The sequence below is a fragment of the Ammospiza nelsoni genome, chromosome 3 (assembly GCF_027579445.1).
Source record: "Ammospiza nelsoni isolate bAmmNel1 chromosome 3, bAmmNel1.pri, whole genome shotgun sequence".
In the NCBI taxonomy this organism is placed as follows: Eukaryota; Metazoa; Chordata; class Aves; order Passeriformes; family Passerellidae; genus Ammospiza; species Ammospiza nelsoni.
This window is the reverse complement of record NC_080635.1, coordinates 5381216-5405915: the sequence shown is the minus strand read 5'-3', so window position 1 is coordinate 5405915 and position 24700 is coordinate 5381216. Positions and strand designations below refer to the sequence as shown.

General features: G+C 45.7%; 1 protein-coding gene across 1 annotated transcript in view; it reads right to left on the bottom strand.

Moving 5' to 3' along the window:
- Positions 1 to 24700, bottom strand: part of RALGAPA2 (Ral GTPase activating protein catalytic subunit alpha 2) — a 94468-nt gene that overhangs the window by 46592 nt on the left and 23176 nt on the right. The window contains exons 14-35 of the mRNA XM_059468142.1: positions 24428 to 24539; positions 23541 to 23778; positions 22862 to 23026; positions 21566 to 21706; positions 20168 to 20305; positions 19576 to 19658; positions 18660 to 18750; positions 18358 to 18537; positions 16136 to 16329; positions 15572 to 15670; positions 15181 to 15336; positions 7295 to 7423; positions 6356 to 6484; positions 5625 to 5683; positions 5218 to 5326; positions 4753 to 4863; positions 4347 to 4415; positions 4049 to 4186; positions 3417 to 3603; positions 1900 to 2671; positions 1570 to 1641; positions 499 to 622 (exon numbers count right to left, since the gene is read on the bottom strand). Coding sequence (XP_059324125.1) covers positions 499 to 622; positions 1570 to 1641; positions 1900 to 2671; positions 3417 to 3603; positions 4049 to 4186; positions 4347 to 4415; positions 4753 to 4863; positions 5218 to 5326; positions 5625 to 5683; positions 6356 to 6484; positions 7295 to 7423; positions 15181 to 15336; positions 15572 to 15670; positions 16136 to 16329; positions 18358 to 18537; positions 18660 to 18750; positions 19576 to 19658; positions 20168 to 20305; positions 21566 to 21706; positions 22862 to 23026; positions 23541 to 23778; positions 24428 to 24539 — 3496 coding nt within the window. The remainder of the gene's footprint in view (positions 1 to 498; positions 623 to 1569; positions 1642 to 1899; positions 2672 to 3416; positions 3604 to 4048; positions 4187 to 4346; positions 4416 to 4752; positions 4864 to 5217; positions 5327 to 5624; positions 5684 to 6355; positions 6485 to 7294; positions 7424 to 15180; positions 15337 to 15571; positions 15671 to 16135; positions 16330 to 18357; positions 18538 to 18659; positions 18751 to 19575; positions 19659 to 20167; positions 20306 to 21565; positions 21707 to 22861; positions 23027 to 23540; positions 23779 to 24427; positions 24540 to 24700) is intronic.

Genomic DNA, 24700 nt, shown 5'->3' with positions numbered 1-24700 from the left:
GCTAAGGGCTCTGTGGGGCTGGCAGCTCCCACTGCCAGGAGCATCACAAAAGGCAGAGAGAAAAAAACAGAAAAACTGCAAAAGAAACTGAAGATTTGTACAGAAAAAACACCCTTAGAATAAATTATTCCAGAAGTTCATTCAGAAGAAACACCTCTCTGAAGTCAAGCCTGAGTCCAAAGGTTTGTTTGTTTTCCCAACAGCACCAGCCTGAGGATGCTGCATCTTGCTGTGGCACTTGGATCCTTAAATGTGACATGCAGCTACTCTGGATTTCCCAAACACCAAAACGTCCATGGCATTTAGATTATGACACACCATTCTGACAAAGCAAATTAAACTCACACATGTCATAAAGAACTCCTGTGCTGAGTGTGCTCTGACCATGGCAAAAGCTAAAAGCAGCTAAGCATCAGTGTGTAGCAAATTTTTTTTTTAATTAAAAACTGCATAAGTGTCCTCAGCAACAAGGTAGCTTGTCTAAATTATGGCTGTTACCTCCCAGCCCAGCCCAGCCACAAAATCTTCATAGGCCTGGCTTCCCCTGGCGTTGGCCAGGATGGAACACTTGTCCTCCTGTCCCTCAGCGATGTAGAACACGGCGATCTTGTGAGTCTCACGACTGCCACAGGGTAGAAAAAGAAATCAAAATTAAACAAGCTTCAACTCAAAATTATTTTTCAGATCCCCCAGCACTCCAAACAAACATATGACCCACATTTAGCTCTGTGTGTCAATTTCTTTTATGCACACAAATACATCAGTCACTTTCAGATTTCCTCCCCCTTTTTGCCACCAAAACCTCACTGCAGAGACACCCCAGCTTAGAGAGCAGAGTCAAGCCTGGTCCTCCTGTACATCAGCCACAGAACTGGTGGCCAAATTGTAATTGCAGGGTTAATGACTCAGATCTGTGCAGCATTGCAGAGACAGTGAGGTGGCACAGGTGTTAATGGGAGCATAATTTGACTTACAGAATTTTAATTACAGGGTGATGACATACTAGGCAGAAGAGGCATTATTGACTTTCAGACCCTGGGCAAAGTTTTACAAGGCTGACAAGGACAGTTGGCTTATCTGAAAACATGCAAAGTGCATTTGATGTAGAAACTCAGAACTCTGCAATGCTTCAGATGTTTTTCAAACAGCTCTATGTCAAGTAATGAAAAGGAACCCATAACATGCAGAACTTCATTCTGCCACTTCCTGGCTGGGGAGCAGTTCTGGGTGGATCACTCCTCAAAGCACTGCTCCTGAGACAGAGATCACTCTGTAAAAAATACTGTTTTGTACCCAGGTCACAATCAATTTGATTCCCTCCCCTCTCAGCTAAAGCAGACTTGAAAAAAATCTCTTATTCTTTGCCACTGATTTGGAGTTCTCTGTACACAGAGAATGTGCCAGTGCAGGTGGCTTCTCCATTCAGGCTACAGAACTCTGGAGAAACAAACAGTTCAATTTTCATACCAATATTTGGATTCAACAGGAATGAAGTTTTGGTTCTGGTGACTCATTCTTCCTTGGAAAACACGAACCTTATCACTGGTGTGCTCAGTACGCATCACCTACCATTGGCGGGAATCCAGATTTTTCAGCTCTCGCAGCAACTTTGAATTTTTCTTCAGCAGATGAAAGCTTTTCCTAAAAATAAATAGGAAAGGTTTGAGGGCAAATGCAACACAATGGAGGCACAGTATTTCATCATCCAAACAGCTAAGAGAATTAACATGACACGATTTCTTAGAATTATTGTTGTGCACAATCTATTGGTGTGTATTTCGAATCATCACTGAAGTTCAAAACTCTGCTCTTACCCCCAGCTGTATGATCCTCGTTTTCTTAAGTGTGTCAGGGGTAAAAAGTGAGGAGGGTACCCTAAGACTGTTCCTCTCTCCCTACCTTCTGTCCCAGGAGTTCATTCCCAAGTCGTTCAGCAGCAGCCGACAGAAATAAAAGGAGGCCTGGGGCTGGGCAGGAGGCGGTGGCTCCTGGCGGGCCACGCTCATGCTGCAGTCCGAGCTGCACTTGAGGATGAACTCCCTTTCCTGGGCGCTCTGCTGCAGCAGGGCCTCGGTGATGGCACGCTCCTGCTCGGCGCTCATGCCGCAGGGCGGCGGCGCCGGCTCGTTCAGCTTGCGCTGCGGGTGCGGGAGGCACTCGGGGCTGCTGCTCCCGATCCTCTCCAGCAGCTGGTCCAGGGCGTCCTCTCCCTCCTCCAGCTGGGAGCCATCGCTCTGGGAAAGGCCCTGCTGCTGCTGTGGGTCTCTGGAGATGGCGAAGGCAGTGGCCGTGCTGCGCTGGGGCAGGCAGCCCTCCAGAGGCCCGTACAGGACGCGGCCATCCCAGGAGTACTTCCCTGAGATATCCCGCACGATCACCCGCACGTCCGACGGCGGCGCCGGCTCGGCTCCCGCCTTCTTCTCGGCGGGGATCTGGAGGTAGGAGATGAGGGTGCTGTCGTTGAACACGAAGAGCTGCAGGTTGGGGCTGCGGAACACTTCCGAGCACAGCTCGGAGGACTCCACGTAGGAATTGTCGTGGTTCTCGCTCAGGAGGCTGTGGAGGATGGCAGGGCCCCCGCTGAGCGGGTAGTGGCTCAGGTGATTCACCAGGTGAGTCATGACCATCCTCGCCGTGAGGGGGATCAGCTCCAGATTCCTCCTCCTCTTCTCTGAAACCATCAAGGAAAACACAATGGATCAGTAAGAGCAGCAAGAGGCAACACAAAAGGAGCACCTGCAGATTTCTCCCACTTTGCAGCCCTATGTGACCTGCTGATCCTTCCTGTTCAAGGAAATATTTCCAACAGCTTTCCAAGAAATCCTACCTATTCCACGGTTTTATTTTACTTCACCACATCCCCAGAGCTATCAGAACAGGAGGGTGGCACAGCAGAAAAGCCAAGGCAAACCAGAGATGTCACTGCAAAGCAATGCTCCTCCATCCCTGGCAGGTGGGAAGTGAGGCAGGGAGAGACCTCCTGGATGCTCAGATGGCTCCCTCAGCCCAGGCACATCCATCAGGTATTTCCTTAAGTGACTTTGCTCTGAGCTACTGCTGTGCCTCCATTTCTCCCATGAGAATGTTACTCCTTTTATGGCCAGAAACCTCCTCATTTCTAGGTTTTTTCATATTCAGCGTAAAACTATTTATCTGTGGTTTACAGTGTTTCTCCTTCCTTTTACACCTTCTAAACATAAATTTGTTCTAAGGAACAGCTTTGGCCATGAACTCAAACATCCTATCACAGAAGCAACCGGAATTCATCCAGAGAGAGACGTTCCCAATTCTGAAGGAACAGTTGCTACATGCAGTAAGGAGAAGCACGTTTCCAAGGCAGAGATGGAGCCTGGAACTCTGTTTCCCACTGCTGCACACACATGCTGGCGCAGCCCACACTCTGGGCACGCCTTTACCTTCAGCCACGGTCAGCAGGTCGCCCAAATCGGTGGAGGAGGGGCACTGGGCTGGCTCTGAGGAGCTCCTGACGTTCCCCAGGGGCAGGAAAGGGTCATAGTCTGAGGAGGAGAGGTCGGCCAGGCTCAGCACATAGTGGCTTTGCTGTGTGTAGGTGCTGGAGCCATTGATGCAGCAGTGCAGGACCTGCAGGGACATGGAGCCAGTGACAACCTGGGACAGTCCCCAACACACCCAGCGAGCAGGACCCCCCGTTCTGACTACACAACCCACCCATGTCCAAATTCAGCATTTCTAAATCAACAGTCTCCATCTGCACTGATTCTGTGCTTTTAACAGCTTGCTTCAGGGCTTGTTCTGTATTTTAACAGCCCACTTCAAATAATCCAAATACTACTGCAAAGATTACTTTGCCTGGCTTGTTGTTTTAAGCATTTTACCTTTGTATTCACCATCCTCTGTCTGTTCTACATCTCTAATCTTATCTTCTTAACATTTTCCATTTGTAACTTCTCACCTGGATGACATGATTTTCTAGTGCTCTACAAAGCTGCTTCTGTGCCATCTGGATGTGTGAAAGGCATCTTCAAACAGCCAGGCAGAGCAAATCACCTTCTTTTCCCCTACTCACTCTGTAAATATAATCCAGCAAAGGAGCTCTGGATGCATGTTGATCCTCCACAGCACCAGCAGACACAGGCTCCAGCAGCATTTTCATGGGCAGTGCCATGCACCAGTCCAGCAAGCAAAGCAGCAGTGAAACTATGAACTGAACAAGAACACGGTGCTTAGGTACACTCTATTAAATTCACCCAGACTTTAGGGTATGAATTGGAAAGGTTAAAATTCAGCTCTGGTTAGGAGCAACCTCATTTAAAACCTCCCTCAAACAGCACAAGGAATGGAGACAGCTCTTTTCAGTGACACACCTTTTTATCTGCTTCCATGGAGGAGTATTCAGCACCGGGCAGGAGGAACGCGATGGTGGCCACCAGGATCTGCAGACAAACAAACAAGTGTCAGAAAGGCACTCAGCTTCTTCCTCTGCAAAGACAGACCTTCCACAGAGTGTGAAGACAGTTCCACAGGGCGTGGAACAGGTTAAGTTCTCATAGGAGCACCCAAACTGCCCATGCCAATCAATGAGAACATTTTACTGAGCACTATGCAAAGAAGTCGCTACAAACAAGAGACCTACACCGGTCCAGGGAGTGTAGGAAGTACCTCCCTCACAATTAAAAAAAAGCAGTTAACAAAATCACAGCAGCCCAATGAAGGGATTAAGACAACTTTGCATATGATTTTCATACAAACATTTTAAATAATCTGACGTACTTCCGTAATTTTCCGGCACAGGGAGGATTCGTACTCCTGAAGCTTCTGCCAGTAAGACACCAGCAGCTGAAGGACATCACAGGCTACCTGAGCTACCAGCTTGTTGGAAAACTGGAAGAAAAAAGGTGATTGAAAGCCAAATGAAATACTCAGATACAATACACTGCATTTAGATTTTCTACATTTCATTATTTTGCATCTTTGCAAAGAATAAAAAACGTTAGTATTGTGAGATCACATGGTCAGCAATAGGAACCAGCAGGTTTGACACTCACTGTGTGATCTTTTATGTGAGTTTGCTGGGGAAGGAGTCTACAGGCACACAAGCTGTTTTTGCAAATATTCTGCACACTTGTACAGGACACCACAGCAGCAGCCTGTGCCTCAGATTATCAGTGATTATTTGCAAAGCGGAAACACCTTTTTTTCCCAAAGCACGCTGATCAGAGCCCACCCCAGCAATACCTTCAGTGTCACACCTATGACATTGATGGCTTTCTTCACGTGGGGGTGGCTCGTGCACTCCGTGAGCTCCTCGCAGATCCACACGCCGAGGCCACAGATGGCTATGCATCTTTGGGAAAAGGAAAAGAGAGCTGGGCAGGAGATTTAAAGCAATATTTAGGGGTAAAAAAAAGAAATAAATGCACAAAGATGAGATCTCTCTTTCCCCTCCAGCACGACAGGCCAGCACCTTGGTGGTGCAGAGTAAGGCTTAACCTCACAGGACCAAACCACAAGGCAGCAGCAGAAGATAAGCAGCAAGAAAGACTTTTCCAAGCCATAAATGGTTGGACTTGATAATGTTAAAGGTCTTTTCCAACCTAACCAATTCTATGATATTTTCCCATTTCTTTTACTCAGTATTTTACCTTGCAGCTTCACATGGCTCCTCTGTGGCATTCTTCAATAAAATATTTATGAGGCAACACTAAAATAACAAAATAAATTAGAATAAGCATCTTTTTCGTACATCTACTTTAAAGTTGTTGAATTTGGACATAGTTACAGGTGAAGTGACTTAATTCCCCATCTGTTGCTAAAGCATCTTTACCTCATGCCAGTTGTATTTTGTCAAGGGAGAAACATTGATTACAACTCAAACATACAGACCCTTGAGGACAAATCAAATCAGCTTACAACTAATGTACAGGCAGCAAGAGGAAATCAATTCATTTACAGTGTCAAGGGGCAGTTACAAACAACAAGTGGTGGTCACTCCATACAAACTAGTGTTCAGGCTCTAACCAAAATATGTCATGAAAAATTTAGTGTATTATTTAGTACACAAAGCTGGTCTTAATTTTAGAAGTAAGACACCTCCAGCAACTCTCCAAGGCCTGATGAAGAAGCAAGAACAGGAGCCAAGCATGTGAAGGGATTTCTGCATTCCCTTTGGTTCTGCCTGCTCAGGCCACACATGAGGAACTCAGAGATTCCTCCCCAGCCATCCCTAATTTTGAGCAGTGGATCACTGTGGTGCCTCACATTTATCAAAAGCAACAGAGGTTTGTGTGAGGGCAACCACTTGGGCAGGAATGAAGTCACTGCATAGGGAAATCAGGTTAGGCTACCTAAGGATTTACAAAACATGTGGCTTTACCTTCAAATCTGCACTTCCTGTGATGCTCTCACCAGCTTCTGAGATGGGTCCCAGCTGTGGGATTCCTTGGTAGGTGTTGGGAAAGCACACAAGAGCACCAAGGATGGTGTGAGCTTCGGAGCGGGGAGCCTGGCAAAGGGCAAGCAGGCAGAAATAGTCACAAAAAAAACAGGTGATATCAATGTGCAGAGAGATCCCTCTCCAACAGAGCCATCAAAAGCACCACAGAACAAGCTATAAACACATTAACTCCTGTGTATATGTTAAAAATGCAATGCACACCCAGTGGAGTGTGCACACAGGAGAAATGAAGAGGGTGTTTTGGTTTATGGCTTTTCCCTGGAAAACTGAGCATCCATTTCTTATTAGCATTTAAGCTTTGGATCAACAGGAAGGCTGACTAAGCTATTTAAGAGCTGATGGAAGAAGAGTGGCTAGAAAACCATTCCAGCCCTGCTGTAACAGGAGAGGGCTGTGGCCCTGCACAGGGCCACCTGCTCAGCCACACAAATGTCAAGAGCAGCAGCAAAAGCCCTGAGCCCGAACAGACCAAAAGGTCTCCCGTGAGCTGGTGCTTCACATGCAACAGAGCTTTCCTGTCTCTCCCAGGACTGCCAGACCTTTACCTTTATTTTGGCAGCCCTTCATTGACTTGCTATTTGACTTATCCTTCGATAATTTAATCGTTTAGAGTCACATTTCTGTTAGTGCTGACATTTAGCCTGAGATGCTGCCTCACCCCGAGAGTTCCCTGCTCTCTCTCAGTGTCTGCTCGCTGCAGTCGCACTCACGGGGCTCTACAGGTGTACAAGACACGCTTTCCTCATGCTTCAGCCTTTGCATCAAACACCTCTGCAGCAGCTGTGTGTTGCCTTCTCCCAGGATTTCCCAGCCCAGCTGCCCCAGTCAGCGTGGCTGTGCCGAGCCAGCCGCGCTCACCTCCGGTGTGTCCGCGCTCAGCACGCGCGCCGCTGCTCCAAGGAAGTCCCCGATCAGCATCGTGAAGCCAGGCAGCCCCAGGAAGAAGAACCACGGCAGGCAGTGCTTTATGACAGTGTTCAGGATGTCCTGCAAGAGAAGGCATCTTGAGAAAAGCCAGGACACCCGAAAACAACAGTGAGAGTATCAGAAGATTTAACTTTGAGGTTTGAGAAGATTTAACATTGAGGTTCCCTAGTCCCACACTGATTGAGGTGCAAATTCCCAGAGCAGAGCACCGTGTGCAAACTGACCTCCATGAAATCATGACCTCCCACTTCATGGGTGTGGAGTAGCCAAAGTGCATTTGGGATTTTGGTAACATTTGTACCCCTAAATTCCTGTTCAAAGCCCACACCGCCATTCATGTCTCTTCGTGCCTAAACAAAATCATTCTGTTAAACAAGACTTCAGAGTGAAGCATCCAAACACTGAATGGACATAAGATGAAGCACTGCAGCAGTCCAGAGGACTGAGTTCCTCAAATCTCTCAGAATTCCATGCCACAAGAAGATGAGCTGCCCCTCCAGGCCTGCTCCCTGCTTCAGGTGCCCTGAAGGAACGGAGCAGCAGGCCCAGCTTTGCTCGCCATCACCCTGTGGTACAAAACACATTCCAGATAAGCCTTTCATCTCTAATCCTCCCGCATTTTAAGTCTTCACAGTCTCTCGAAAACAGAGCAAAGTTTATATATTTGCGTTAAGATTTCTTCCCTGCAAGCTTTCAGCAGGTTTAAAATTAGGCATAAAATCTATATAATCCTTTACCTGCAACACTGTATTTGCTGAAGAGTTACATCAACCTATTTCATATACTGAGGAGATAATTATTTTCCACTCAATAAAATTTTGAAAAGTTGCAAAGGAAAACCCTTTTCCATGTCCATCCTTACTGGTTTCATGATGTGTCAAAGACAGCCTGAGCTAGAGACCCCCATAATGTCCTCTCAATCTCATGCAGAAGCTAAAGCTGACAAACCCAATTTTCTCTTCACAGAGAGATGCTTGAACATCACCATTTTCTCAAAGCCCTCTGAAGACCTGCACAGCTCCTACTTCGTGTTCCACTAAGCGTTTGCAACACCAGTATCCCATGAAGTAACTGCTATATATTCAAATAAACAGTATTAGTTTTTAAAATAGTAGCAGATAATGCTTTCACTTTCCTGAATAAGATAAAATGCCACTCAAGTTAATGTTTAAACTTGTTTTAATCACTTCCTTTGATACATTTTAAGTCAATATGGGTCAATGCAAACATTGAGAAGCAGAGCAGATGGGTACAGCCGCTCATAAAGCGGGTGGTAAACTCTCGGTCGGCGCAGAACAAAGGACATACCTTGTTATAATTAAGGGCTGATTAACGCTCCGTGCTGCTCCAGCACAGCACACCTGTACAGCAGGGCCAGGTAAGGCTGGGCTGGCCCTGAGCAGGGCAGCAGATGGGAGCAGGCTGCTGCTGACATGTGCCACAATAAAAGAGCCTGGGCTAACCTGGCCGGGGAGGCGGCACAGGGAGCTGCTCCAAACAACTGCATTAACTCCTGTCCTCACCCCAGAGCTCCCATCTGTCACACACCAGGACATGGATCCCTGCACACAACACTTCCCATAGGGAGGCAAGGAGAACCACAAAACATTACTGTCACACACGAATGCTGTGACAGCACACATGGTCCAAAAATGCTGCAGGGATTTACTTGCCAGTTACGAGATGCAGTGATACTAAAAAGAAATAATTTTCCATTGAGAGAAACTTTCAAAAATTCCTTTTGAAAAGCTCTTGAAGCAGTCCTTAGCTTCCCTTCAAATTCCCAGTGCAGGCACACACACCCAGAGGGAAGGCACAACTCACGTCTCCCAAGGGAGGACAGGAGACAAACCTGCTCAGCCAGGCTCACCCCAGGCACTGAGCACATCACCCTGGGCATTTTGGGTCACTGCACCTCAGCTGGGGCTGGGCAGGCTGTCCCCTGCCTGGGGAGGGTCAGCACCAGCCCAGGACAGCACTCACAGGTAGCCTGCCAGGCTTGTCCCCTCTCCCAGTGAGCAGAGAGCCCAGCTCACAGCACCACAGGATTTGGGGCAGCAATCTGGGGGCTCAGGGAGCTTATCAGCAGAGAGAGGCTTGTGAGAGGGCAAGGGAGCCAGGACATCTGTGCTATCAGTGATAGGGCAAAATCAGGTAATTCAAACAGAGCCGGGCTTCCTTCCCTCCCTGCAAACGTAAACTCCGGGTAGCAGCTCCCAGGCTGGTCAATGAATCACTTTAATTGAATGCTATGTACACAGCAACTGGAAAACACAAGCCATAAGAAAAACATATGGTGATGGCCGTGGAAATTGGTTTACTCATTCTGCACAGTGTTGTTGCTTTACTTCTTTCATAATTGACCTTTAGAACGATAAATGTGTAAAATAATTTTGGTTTATTATGGCTCCAAACCTTTCAGCAATTACACAAAATGAAAATTTAAAAGGAAGTATTCATTCTGGAAGCATTTCCATTGTTTACATAATTGCACAGCTATAATTTAGTGTTCATGTTGTTAAAGAAAAGTGAAAAAAAGGACCATTATGGACTATTTCAATTCAGAATGATGCTCTGTGGTGTTAAAGCTGGGGAAGAGGGAAGAGGAGGGGGCAATCACATGCATGTCCTTCTCAAATGCATTAACCCTATAAATGGCATCATATTTCAGTGTAGGTTAATCTAGTAATTCAAATTATAAGGTTGTAAACATCCACTGAGTACGCGAAATAAATATATGCAAGTTCACTGAAAGGTCAATTGCAAAAATATTCTTCACCTAATTTTTGTTGAAGATTTTGCAGATTACAGGTGTAACCAAATAGCCTGCCAGCTGCCTTCCTCATGTTTCCAATTGTCCCTCCACAGGAACAACATGGATTTTTCACTGAAAGTTCACTCTGTTCCTCACCAACAGACACCTCACTGGCAGCTGAGATCTATGGCACGGGAAAGATTATTAATATACAGAAGGCTTAAGACTTCCCTTTTCTACTTTAAAGGAACAAATTTACTTCCATTTACTTATGTCAAGTTTTCCTACCTACCATGAAGATTCAGGTAAGAGTTAACTTGTCAAAAATTAGGTTGCAACACAGATTTATTAAGTATTTTGACAACCTCAAGAGACCCAGGATTAATTTATCAGAAAGCTGCATTTCAAGGTGCCAGGTAAAACCAAACCCCAAGACAGTTACATTTTATACCCCAAGTCCCTCAAGGCTGGAATATAACAGAGGGCGGTTTTTTTAATTTCTCCCATTTTGGAGCATGTCTGATACTTTCACAAGTGGGGAGAGCAATAGGATAAAGGACTAGAATAAATATTTTGGTTTGTGCACACACAGAGCATGCAGTGGTTGCAGGTACAAGGGTGTGGGTGCTAAGCCATGACACTGCCTGGAAAGTGGAGGTGGCTTTGTGTCCCCACACACATCAACCCCAAGTGCCTGTGGCAGCACTGCTCCAAGCTCTGACAGACCACAAGAGCAGAATTTGGGTGGGATGGAAGCTTAGGAAGGACAAATGAATTACAGCAAAATAACAGAAAAGAACAAAACTACCAAAATCACTCCAGAGCGCACAGCTCCTGCAGTTGGCAGGACCTGGTTCCCCCCTGCTTCCAGTCAATCTTGCAGCTTTTTTATCCAGCACTTCCCACTCAGCCTGGTCTGGGCAAGCAGAGGGGGATGTGAGAGTTCCTATGAGACCCTGGCATTTGGACTTTTGTTTGTCCCTACTGGAAACATGCTGTCTGTTAACACTTTTTTCAAAGCACTCAAAGCACATAATGGGAGCACACAGGCAAATTTTCCACAGGAAATGAGATAAGGGGTGGATTAAAAGAGGGAGAAAATCATGGCATCCATTGGAAAGAAGTCTCGAGAAGCTAAAATAGGGGAATCTAAGCCTTAATAGACTGCATTAAGGTTATTTAATTTTAAATGGCAGTTTAAAGAATCTAAACAGCATGATGGTTTCTGTACAACACCATCAGGCAGAAACCCAGGCAAGGAGCACCCGTTCCACAGGGGACAAAAGCAAAGCTACTCACTACTTACTGCACCTTTACACAGCTGCTGCTGCTCCTGGCTGCTGAGTGACACCTGGGCAGATGCAGGCACTCAGTTTGTGGCGATGGGGAGTGGGGCTGCAGCCCAGCCCCATCCCCAATGGGCACAGCTGTGACAAGAGGTGACCAGCACTGACAGCAATGAGCCATGGAGTGCCCAGGTGCACTGACCAACCACCAAAGGGAGCAGAGGGCACACAGTTGTAATGCACGTAAGATGAAGGGTATGAAAGGTTCTACCGAAGAATAAGAAAGTGCTGATGCTTGCAGCCTTCTCTGCTCTCAGTTGTACCTCCATCATCAGGCAGAAAGATATAAAAGCCCACAAATGCTGGGTGTTTTTTTTTTTTAAATGTCAGACCAATGTTAATACAAACAGGTAATTAATGCCTTCTCTGGTAGCAGCTCTGCTGAGAAATGCTTCCTATTACAAATTAGCCATTTTCCACACAGAGAGCTCCAGTGGGTGTTTCTACAGAAGCTTGGAGCTGCTGCAGCAGCCTCCTTTCCCTCATCACCTATAGTGCCTTTGGAACAAATAAAGAGGCTTTGGGACAACTTTGGGACAATGGGCACTGGTTATCTCAGCACCTCTACTGACAGAGCTTCTCACCCACAGCATCCTTGCACTGCTAAAAGGAACTGAACTAAAACAAAGCTGCTGAGTGCCCTGGCTGCAGCCAGGCTGTGCTCCACAGGCAGGCCTGCTGCTTGTGCTGACATTTAATCACCCAGGACATCTGCCAGCTTGGCTGGACTGCGGCAGTTTTCCTCTTATTCCATATTTAAAGTTTGTTCTGCTCCTTGTATCACTGAACTGAAAAAGCCACCAGCAGAGTCTCCCCCTTTGGCCATCCACTGTCCTTTCCACACAGAACCTCTGAAATCTCTACCTTTGATTATGTTCTCCAAAAACATAAGTGTCCTACTCCAGAGGTCCTCTGGCAAGTAAGCATGACTATAATTCAAATTTATTTGTTAAACTCACTCCCAAAGTCAGGAATACAAGTGACCCCCTTGCTTGCTTTGCAGGTAACCTCTGAGTGCCAGGTGACACCCCAGCGTTGGTGACAGGTGGCACCAGGCACAGTAACTGATGCTCACCATGGTAATAAGGTGAGACTGGCTAAAAAATGACACTGAGCAACAGAGGGTTGAAACCTGAAAAAGGATTGACAACCTGCCTCTTTTTACAGTGTGCCTACAAGGTAAGAACCTCACCTGCACTTCCTTCTCCTCTCAGATTACGAGCAGAAATTTAGATAGAAATAAGAAATGGCAACACAAAAGTCCACAGAATTCTCAGGAGACAGCCAGCAGCAATCTCAAAGGATTATTTAAGTGCCAGAAAGATTCAAGCTGAAGAATCCCAATTATGCCATTTTCTGAGAAGTGTTGGTAGCTTTTTTGGGATTGTTTTGGTCCTTTTGTTATTCAGCAAAAAGGAGGAAGTTGTGGAGCAAGGAGATGCTTATTGACTTTTTCAGGTGAATGAAGCAAAAAGTAATGTTACAGTGAGCAGCCAGCAACAGTAATATAACAGCAGTAATAAAATACATTTCTATTCCTGGTTCAGGTATTTGCAAAACTTGTGCACTGCAGTGTCAAATTTTGGGCTGATTAACAAAGCTGCATTTATTACCCAAACCAAAGGACACACCTAGTTGCAGCTGCTCCAACAAGAGTTTTCTGACCATCAGGCTCACCTGGCAGCAGAAGGCAGCTATGCCCACCCAAACTGCAGCAGGCTATCCCACAGCATGCCTACCAACCACTCCCCAGGAACATTTCCTGATTTTCAACCCCCTAACCATAGGTAAAGTACCTTCCCTAGCCCCCAGTGTGGTAGTGAACATCCCAGTTCTCTTTCCTTCATGCCGGAGGCCAGGGAGGGAAGGCTGTGAGCCTAAATGAATGTCATTCATAAAAAACCAGGAAAAAAGCCCAGACTAGGCCAGCAGCAGAGCAGTGCCACAGGCTGGAGCAGTTCAGGAGGGAGGCACCCCACAGACGGTCACTTGGCCCTTGACCCCTCCTGTGCTCCCTGACTGCGGCTCGCTCCCTGCAGCCGGCTTCTCCCACCTGGAGAGGTGATGCAATTCTTGCACAGAGTTGTTCACTTCTCCAGGGATGTTTGTTGTTAGACACTTCCACATGGACAAATTAGCTGCAGCTCATTACCCTGCTGTCTCCTCTGCTGAGCTAATTGCTACATCCCGGTCTCGGAGAGCCAAGGGAGCCTCCTATAAAATACACCCTCCTCACTGCTCTTTTATGCACCCCCCAAGAGCAGGCTGCAAAGCTGGGCTGCACTTGCTGGAATAATTCTGTACTCATTTACAGCATATTCAAAATTGGATTATTTTGTTTTTCTAGCAGCACCAAAAGCTACACAACATAACAGCAATTTCCTGGTTTTGCATCCTTAAGTGAGTGAGGAGCAAAAAGAAAAATACAGTTCAAAAAAACACTTGTCATGCAAACCAAAATATTGAAAACCATTCAGGTTGAAGAGGTTCCTGACTGTAATACTTTTAATTATGTAACTACCCAAAAAAGCTCTTCTGAGGTAGCCAAGGTGATTGCCTGGAGCTGGGCTGTTTTTCTGTGGCTTTCCCACATAAATGCCAGAAGTTGCACCAGTGATCCATACAGAAGGAAAATTCCTCCATGAGACACCTCCTACCCTTCCTTCTGTGAACATTCCTTACTAGGGAGAAATTTATGCCTGTGCTTAGCAGACAAACCCACTCTGTGTTAAAAAGGCCACCCCAAGTTTACTTTATTTCTGAAATCCTGGAAAGCATGCTAGGATCCCTGTTCCAGTGATCCCACACTCTCTCTGATAAAGAGGCTCCCACTCTTTGAGCATCCAATGGAAACACAGGAGCAGGAATAAGGATCCTGCTTCCCATCAACACCTTGCTCCAAGGCACTGCCAGTTAACACCTCATCCAGTTCCACAGCTAAGGAAAGCAGGCGGGAAGGACACACACAGAGCAGCCAACCTGTGGTCAAGTGTGCCACCAAGAGGCAAATGCAGCCACCAGAGTGGGGAGCAAGAACAAAGAGCAGCAGCAGCCTGCAAAACAGACAGGGAAACCATGGAAGGATTGCAGTGTGGGGCTGCAAAATATCCAGGGAAACCATGGAGGGATGGGCAGTGCAGGGGATACAAAATACCTGGGGAACCCTGCAGTGATAGGCAGCTGCAGCAGGACTTGTAGGATTTTCCAGGAGAAAACCCCTGTCTCTATTCTTATCTATTTAAAAGGAGTGTTTTCCAAATGTTCTAACTTTTCAGGAGGGAAACCAGGGGGCAAGAATCTGGTAACAATTCCTTCTTTCCCTCTATCATCTCAGAAACAATCAAACCTGTCTGGTTTCCTCAAGGGACAACCAGTAACTCCCAGGATTTCCTGAGCGGTCCCTGTGCCCTTTGTTGCTAAGCCCAGCAGAGCTGCAAGACCTATTCCTACAGCTATAAAAACATGCACGTGCTCTTAGATAGTCTTTATTTTGTCCAAAGAATATTTCTTAAGAGTTTCCGTGAGCACTGAGCTGCTTCTGTGAGACAACCATCATTTAACGGCCCGACTAAGTCTGTCCCTCACCTCGCACCGAACGCTTTATTCCTGAGGACAGGGAGACCCGGAACAACTGCTGTGCCCACAGCAGCAGATTTTGGAGCATCTCCTGCTGCCCTGGCATGGCTCAGCAGTGGCACAGGAAGCAGAGCTCATACCTGGTCCTGGCTGGTGAGCCCCAGGCGCATGACGAAGTAGAAGTGCACCAGGAAGTCCGAGTTGGGCAGCAGGTCCTGGCGCCGGCTCATCATGGCGCAGAGCAGCCGGAACGCCTGCAGCTTGCCCTCCTTGTACTCGCTGGGCAGCATGGCTGCCTGCAACAACAACACACCCTGCATCACTCCCTGCCTGCCCCACCAGCCAGCCCATGCCATGTGTGCCCAGCAGCCCTCCCACAAAGCACTAGCTCAACTCCAAAGAGCCTTTGGAGGCCACGCGCTGTCTTGGCCAGCAGCGATGGTGGAAGTTAAAAATAAGGCAACTAATGGCACACCCAATTCAGCTCTGATATAGAAGAAAATACTCCTGTGGGAGAACTTCAGAACTGACCTTGAACAGCCATGATGCAAATATCCTGAGAGGAGGGATCAGGACGGGAGGAGAGGGAGTTGACTGATTGTCAACGCTGATAGCGAGGTTGTCTCGGATCTGATGGTTTTTAAAGAACAGCGTTAATAAAACCAATATCTCTTCTAACACTCTTTTTTTTCTTTGCATTATTACATTTTACTTTTACTTTATATACATTTAGGTACTACACCTGGGGCTATACAGAGCTCCCACTTCAGCCAAAGCCACCAGGAAAGCTTGGTCTATGCTGCTGCTGCTCCCTGGCCAAAGCAAACATTGCCAGTTTGAGTCACACTGTGGGCCTTTACACAAATACCAATGTCTGTACTACTTTTTTCTTTGCTACTGTTTCCTTACCCCATTTAAATTCTCTTGTCATTGGACAGGATTCTCTGCTGGAAACCAAACAAGACAAAGCTTCCTTTACAGCAGAGCCCTCCCATGCCATGTTTATACTCCAGGTGCTAACACTAAATCCCATTTAATAATCATTTCCACAACAAAAGAAACGTGTAATTATCATTAGCTGTAAGTACCACATACCTTTGCAAGTTTAAACCACAGCTCATAAAGGTAGCCAAAAACTTTTGCATGGATTTTAGGTGACTGTATGTTGTTCACATCTCCAAGAATTCCCAGGATTCTCCTCCACAGCACAGCAGCAGAATCAGGATGCCAACCAATAAGGCTTCCACCAGCAATTATACTGCAATCATCAGCCAGGAACTCACTGCTGTCTGTAAATTTAAAGTGTGCCATTTCCACAAGTTAGAAATGCAGCCTAAGCATGAACTTAGTCAACAAAATCTGGTCTTTACTCCTCCTAACCATCTTCCATCTCACAAGAATTCTCTCCCCCAAATCTCTCTTTTATTGCTGGAGCTGCTTTTGAGTCAAAGAAAAACATGACAGCCAAAGGGGCTCACAAGTGACAGCACCACAGGGCACAGCACTGCCACTCCACAATGTCCCCACCCCAGAGGGCTTTTCAGCAGGGAGGCAAATTCAGCTAAATGCAATATTCAGGTACCTGAGGGATGTATTCAATCAATAACTCACTCTTACAGGTAGTATTCCTATATTTAAAAAGGTCCTTTCTTTCTTTTTTTTTTTTTTTTTAAGATCCCACAGTGTATCAATGTACTTGGATACCTGGCAATGTAACTGGACAAAGGAATAAAAAACACATGGCTGAAGAGTCTTGAGGAATGTGCTCAGGCATCACCACTGATGCAGAGCAGCTCCTGAGAGAGCAGAGCTTGGAGAAGGCTGTCAGGGATTTGTAATGGGATTTGTGCTCTTAAACAGTACAAATCCACACTGAAGTGCACATTTTAATGACAAGAGCTGGTAGCTGCTCTCCTGTCACAAGCAGCAGCACAGCCATGCTGCTCCTGGCATACCTGCAGCAACCAAGGCATGAAGGGAAGTTGCAGGAAACCTCTACACAGCCAGAAGGAAATAACTCATGTCTTCTGAGGACTTAAGGAAGGTTAGTGAAATAAAAGGCATTTTAGATGCTTTTATGTTTGAATATATTTAAAAAACAACATTGGGGATTTTTCCTCCCTTTTGTTTTGTAGCATTACAAAGTCCCAAAGTGCTAAACCACATGTTATTTATTCAGCACATTAGAATGCCCTCCTACAGACCTGTGCTGAGGGAAGTGGCATCTCTGCTGCCCAGTGGCAGTGTCAGTGCTGTTCTGCCTTACCCTATCAGGTTTCCACAGCAGAGCAAGCTGTGACTTGGCTGAGGCAGGAATGCAGTCAAGGGCACTTTGGCTCTGCTGGGCAATGACACATCTGTTACCCACTTCTCCTTTCACTCCACATTACCTGCCAGGTTGCTACATGTGGGTCTTCCTCTTTGTACCCCCAAAGGAGCAATTCTTGCACCACACCAACAAACAATGAATTTATCATACACGATCGTTCTTACCATGGGCAGTATTACCTTTTTGTAAAGCAGCAGTCCCAGTTGGACTAGGTGTGTGCTGGTTCATTAAAGCACAGATATTTCAAAGGAAAAGTCAGCATGAAAAAGTACCCTTGAAATTGTGCATCCATCAGGAAGGCAGCCTGTAAGATATCCCTACATTACTGCACTAAGCTCCTGACCTAATATCTGACTTGCACTACCAGATGAAGGGTACCTTTACAAATGGCAAAGAATGAACCATTTCTTTCCTATCAGTCAGAAAATACAGTGAGACATTTCCTAAGACCACGCTGCTATGAAATAAAACCTGTTCACTTGAAACAACTATTAGTGTGCTAATGGGCAGGCCCATGGGTGCCCACCTACCACTGTAAGAAGCCCAGTTATCTTCAGCTGGGTGGGTGGTGACCTTCTGGATCATCATTTACTGGCAAATCAATGGATGATCCAAATCCCTTCCACTCTGAGTGAGTATGATGAAGGGTCCTTTGGTGCCCTGTGCCACATAAGCCAAGAGAGGGGCACAACTCCTCTTGAGAGGACACAGTCTCAAGCTACATCAGGACAGGTATAGGTTGGATATTAGGAAGAAATTTTTCACTGAAAGAATAACAAAGTACTGGAACGCTCTTCCCAGGGAGGTGGTAGAATCACCCTCTCTGGATGTGTTTAAAAAAAGACTGGACACGGCACTTGGTGCTACAGTCTAGTTGAAGTGTTAGGGCATAGGTTGGACTCCATGACCTTAAAGGTCTCTTCCAACCTCATCACTCTGTGATTCTGTGGGGCACAGTGTGAGCTCCCACCCTGTGGGCCCATGGTACCTGTGAGGTTGGCGGGCTCCTGCGAGGGGCTGAGCTGGAGCCAGCGCGGCGCCGCAGGATCCCCGCCCGCTCCCGCGGCCGGCCCCGCCTCGGGCTCATCCTCAGCTGCCTGCCAGGCCACCAGGGCGATGTCCACGTCAGCTCCACAGCCCAGGGACGTGTCACTGCTCACGCTCTCACCTGCAAACAGCACGGTGCTGCTCACACCTGCAGCAGCAGAGCGCCCCACAGAAGCGTCTCGGCTGGCTGCACCAAAATCACAGCAGATTTCAGGTGCTGCCCTTGGCAAAAGGGGCACTCACTTTTCTCCCTCTCTCTGTAATACCCGTGAGATTGCTGCAAGTCTGCTTTCAGATCCAACTCAGCTGTACTGCTGCTCCTCTGCATTAGCACCTGCAGGGAAAGAATCCATCTCAGCTTATACAGCTCTGAGCACTACACCACACTCCAGCAAACTTCACGCCCACACAGTCATTAGAAATTAGCCACAACCCGGTCAAGACATCCTCATGAATATTCAGAGTACCCAAGTGCTTGTCAGTGTCCTTAGGAAAACATCAGGCTTTCCATTTCATTCCTTATCCTCCCTTTCACAACCTCAGTTTTCACACCAACAAGCAAGATTTTTTACCTATGTTTTTCAAACACATCTAAATTTGTTAAGGTATAAAAAAAAAAATCTTTCAGCCTTCATATTTCACAGAGATGTTCAAGCTAAGTCATTTAGTGTTTCAACTGTTCAGTCAAAAGTTGCCATTAAAAATGTATGAAGTTTGCCTGTGCCGACGTCAACTCACACTAACATCTGCCATGCACGGCTGGTGATAGGAGCTGTGCTGAACAGAAGCATTTTCATCAGTGCTTTAAACCATCAAACATTTATTCCAGTGAACTGTAGCTCTGTAATAGCCATGAATTATTTATCTTTTAACAGTTACAAACTTCTTGTTGATATTTCAAAAAAAGACCAAAGCCTTGTGTAAGACTAGAGCAGAGATGCAACTGCAGAAGCAGCTGATGAGATCAGGAGGCACAAACTGATCACAGCCAGCAGGACAATAACATGCTACAGGGCTCACTTCCAGATGCCACACCAGAAATGGGATTAATCACTTTTCACACTTTCAACTCCTAGAGTTTCTGAATGCTAAAAGGCTTCTGATTAGAAAGAAAATACTGCTAGGATCTTCACAGACATTTCTTTTGGATTTGCCTTACTTGCTCAGCTTCGTGCTCCTTTACATATCCCTTATTTTCCTGAACTGATTTGGAGTCTGAAGTTGAATTTCCAGCCTTTTTACCTAGAAGTTTCAGAAAGGAAACAAGAACTATAAACATTTGCAGGACCAAAACACACAAGAGATCTCATGTAAATTTCAGCTATGTTTACACATATTTATAGTTAAGGGCCATACAACACTTAAATGGGATACAAGAAGCTTTGAAAAATCCTTCAGAAGCATAACATACTTACAAGAGAGGAAGCGAACTCCAACTGCAGCTTGAATACACAAAATTCAGATGCAAGTCAGGTGAAAAGTCAAAGAGTTACATACAAAGTGCACACACATTCCAGGTTTCATTTTCCCTGCTTTACAAAAGGTCACATCCTGCATTGACAGTCTCTAACTTCTTTAAAAAAGTTCTTTCAACAACTTGCCAACCATGCAGCAACTAAGAAAATGAGCTAAAAACATATTTTAGAGGAGAGTTGGAAACCAAATTAATTTAGAGCAGCATTTGTGAGGCTGAACTAGTCTCAAATCTTTTCCTTGAAAAACACAGTATTGCTGCACTTTATTAGCATTACCTTGGAAAAAATCAGATGGAATCTGATCTGCAATATCTGAAGTGCTGCTGCTTCGAGTTAGCTGCTGCTCTTGGTCTGCAAATAGGCCTGCAGCTTCTGTTCCTTCTGAATTTTCCAGCTGCTGAGATTCTTCAACTTCTGTTGATTTAATAACAACACAAAATATTTGCAGGAGCTCATATGTGCATCTGTGAACTCCTCACCTAAGCTCTATGAAAAAGCAACCCTTGCAAATATTTAAAAATTCCCAAGATAAAATTTACAAGTTATAACTTAAGTTCTGTAAAATATCCTTAGAAAAACTGTAAAGTTTAGAGATGCATGATCAGCACAAAAGGTCTAGAAAAGGAGAGAACTGATTTTGGGAGTTAACAAAGAGGAGCAGGTCCCATGAACAAAACTGGGTTTTCAGTGCTGGAGACCCCAACTGGGCCCTGTTCACTCTCAAGACAGAAAGAGCAGAGGCAAAAGAACTCCCTCAAACGCAGTGTGGGGAGAGGCTGGCTGTGCTCCCTGAGTGCCTCCAGAAAGAGAGGAAGGGAGAAGGAATAAAAAAGGCAAAAACTTAGAGTAAAAAAAGCTCTGAGGTACAAATAACTTGGGATTAGCTTGTGAGGACAAATCCAACCAGGCAACTTTTGGTTTGGCTGTAACTGCAAATGAGAAACAAAAGGAGGAGACAGAGGCATGCAAATGCCCAAGAGAAAATAAACTGACATGCTGGGGAAGGAGGAACAGGAACTCTTGAGATTGCAGAGCAACACAGCACTTTTAGAAATTAATTTCTCTTAGCATTTGGGAAAAAGAAACCCAAAAAAAACTAGTAAACACTGCAGTGTTTCCATCCTGCAGTGTGCAACTTTTAATATTGCTTTACTACTTAATAAACAGGTATTTCAGAAAGTTATCTCAGGAGGCACATGCACAAAAACAAACATTTCTGGTATTGACTGACTTCAGCAGACTTTCAATGTCTTACAGAAAGCAATAAAATAAAACACTCAATGCAATTGACCAACTGGAACAATTTTAGTGTTTCCCCCAAAATAACTTGAGATGAAAACACAGCAAAGATGTTTCACTGAGCAGGAATCCCCAGAGGGCCCCAAAGCACCATGTACAGAATTCTCTCTTGCTACTGCAGGTACTGAGTCTGGGCAGGACTCAGGAATCACAAATCCCTCCCAGGAAGCAAAACATGGGAATTTTTACTTTAGTTACTAGGCAGCATAGATCTAACTGCAATTGATGGCAGTCTTTAATATCAACATGAACAAAAATTGCTTTGCTTGCAGTGCTGCAAACATTCTGAGAAGAACCAACCGGACAGAAAGGGAACAGACAGAGTTTAAAAATATAAAGAACATTGATATCAAAGATGACTTTAAAGTACAGTACCTGACAGTCTGTGAGAGCAAGAAGTGTAAGAGATACCAGGGAAGAGAGAGCTCACAGTGTGAAGCAGAAGAGGTACACTTTTAGTGGCTGGCAAAGCCTCATAAAGATGGACACAGTTGCTGATAGACTGGCTTCGCTTAGCTTACAGGAAAAAATAGAGCAATAATTATATCAGGAACACAGTGAAATATTGCAGTTCTGAGTGTCACAACACAACAAAAACCTGAGTTTTGGGATAAAGCTTTCCAACAGCAAGCCCAGGGGCTTCTCCCCTGAGATGCAAGTTAATATTGTACTACACTCTCCCACACTGAAAGGGTAATAATCAGGATTTCTGACCCACAGCAAGTGTGGAAGTGCCTTTTATTTGAACACACACAAACAAGAAATGTTGTGGATCAACACATCCAGGTTCTCCCTACTGCTCTGGCAAGATGTCAAAGGGGAAAATGCTGCAGTGGTAGAGAGAACCCTTCACTGGAGTACAAACAGGGACTCGCTGAGTTTAGAAATAAAACTCACACTGAACTGACTTTACTGCCAAAGCACTCTGTGATCCAGGCTGGAGGCCCTGGCTCAGCCATGGAGCCACAAACCACCCCGAGTGCTCTCCCTCCTTCCAGCTCTCCTGGTAAGGAACTGGGGAGGGAGCTGCGCAGCCCAGCAGCTCCTGCTCAAAGCAGGGGGCTTCCACAGGAGTCTGCCCCAGCAAACCAGCACATGGAAACACGCTGACATGACATAAAGAAAGGCCAGGTTCAGGCTGCTGAAATGCTTGAACAGACTGAGATCTGTTCCATGTCTGGGGTCTCAGTCATTACCCCGACATTCCCCAGTATCCCTCCTGCTTTCCTCTTTGCAGAAGTAAACATGAGAGGAAAACTTCATCATGCCAAGAAAAAGAGAGTACATAAATAATATTATCTTTTGATAGCTGCTTTATTATATATCTGGCTTACCTTGTGCTCCCAGAAAACAGTTGTATCAGTATCTGCTATCTGCCTGTCAGTAATAAATGCTCTTAGGAACTGATAAAAATAGCCATGTACCTCTAGAAAAACCCCTAAAGCGAACAGGTTTAACTCACACTTCAATGTCCTGTAACTAAAAGCTTACACAGAGAATTTCCCAAGATACTTTGTGATTCACACTGGCCAAGACATCACGGACGTGCAACCTCTCTGCTGGGGCAGTAAATTATTGAGTTGCTTTTGGCAGCAGCCACCCCTCAGAGGGAGACGTAAAACTGAGTGTGCCTGAGTGCCTGGGTACCAAAGCACCCAGCTGAGGTCTAACCTGTGGCTCTCTGACGGACAATGTTTCTTGCTTTCTCCACTCCAGGGGCCCCAGAGGTTGTGGCACTTCTGAATCTCATTGGCTCCACAACTTCAGGGTGACTTTTCCAGCTTAAGGAAAAAGATCTTCCTACTACAGCTGTCTTCTGAGGCTCTAAAACACCACCTTAGGACAAAGAACACAGAATTTTCAGGCACTGGATGCTTCAGTATGTATTTTTGCTGAAGTATGAATGGACTCAGACATGACAAATATTAATACTTTACAGAACACAGGTTAACTTTCACTATTAATCAAAACCAACTGGCAGTTCAAACTATGTGCATTGATCTCAAGGTGGCATGCAAATGCAGCTAAAATACTGTCAATTATAAACTTTACTAAAAATACACAGAAAGGAATTTTTGCAGAGTTGCCAGTGCCAGCCAACAGCACAGGAAACCACATTTAATCTCTGCCATCCAAAAAACCTTGACTGTAGGTGCAGACCCCATCCTGCCCCCAACTACCTCTCCTCCCCCATGAAAGATGACAACACACAAATCCCAAGTGCTTCACAATTAATTAAACAGGCTCTTACACCAGATTAGGTAGCATTTATCATTAAATTAATTTTTAAGGTTAAGCTTCAATTTTTAATCGGTTTGATACAAAAAAGCACCGAAGCACAAAGACGAACCTTTGCCTCTCTGCTTTTTTTCCTTCTGCTCACTGAGCTTGTCCAGGGGCAGGTTTGTCATCTCCACACCATACACAGTCCTGGCCAGCACAGCTGTCAGGGAGTCCATGATGTTGGCCCACTCGTTGATGAGCTCCTCCCAGTCCGTCAGGGAGGACAGGACACTGAGCAGCTCATCCCACAGCTCCCGGGAGATGTAAACGCTCAGGTTGGCTCTGATCCAAGCCACAATGAGGGTCTGAGGGGAGAGACACCAGTGGCACCTGGGGCAGGGCTGACAAGATGAGTTCAGCACACCAAGCCCATCCCACAACTCCAACCTGCACATCAGCAAGGGCTCTTGGTGCTGCACATCAGTTGTGCCTCACCATTTTCCCTCAAAAAACACTCCCAGAAATAATGGGGAACGTTACTGATGAAGGAAATTTAAAAAAAAAAAAAAAAATCAGGCTAAATGTTGTCTGGCAAACTGAAATAAGACACTCTGTAATAACAGCAGAATGAATGACTGTCCTACAGCCACAGAATGACTGAGCCCTGGGGCAGCACTACACACCCAGATACACTATCCAGGCTGGAAGTATAGTAGGAAGCATAAATGTCTCTTTCACTCAGCGTGACTCAGTTTTGACTTGCCAGCTGGACGTTTGGGAAAACAGTTATTTGATTCTTACACTTTAGAGACACTCACTGAAAATATCCCATCTGTGCTACCACAGTTTGTAACAGAGCAAACCCAACTCTCCCTCCATCAGTAACAGTTTACAAAATAATTACTAGCAAAACATGAGAAACCCCTCCTTCACTGTAATACAAGCAGGTTTCATAGCACTCCACTAAAACTGGGCAGTTGTGACAGAGCAAACCAAGCAGCCCCACTCACTCACTCGGAACAGCAGCCCTGCCATGCTCTGAGCAAACATGTCCTTTGTCTGGTTCTCCTTTGGCTTCTGCATCACAGCTTCTGTTATTCTGAGGAGTATCTGCAGCATCTGTTCCCTGATTCCAAAACAAAATATTGTGTTCCATTAGTTGTACCTGTTCATTAATTCTGCAGCAAAGCCTTACTTACTGAGAACGCAATCACACTTCAGACTTCACAGATCATTCGTAAAATAGCTTGTTTGGTTGTGGGCTGTAACAACTTTTTCTCTTAAATG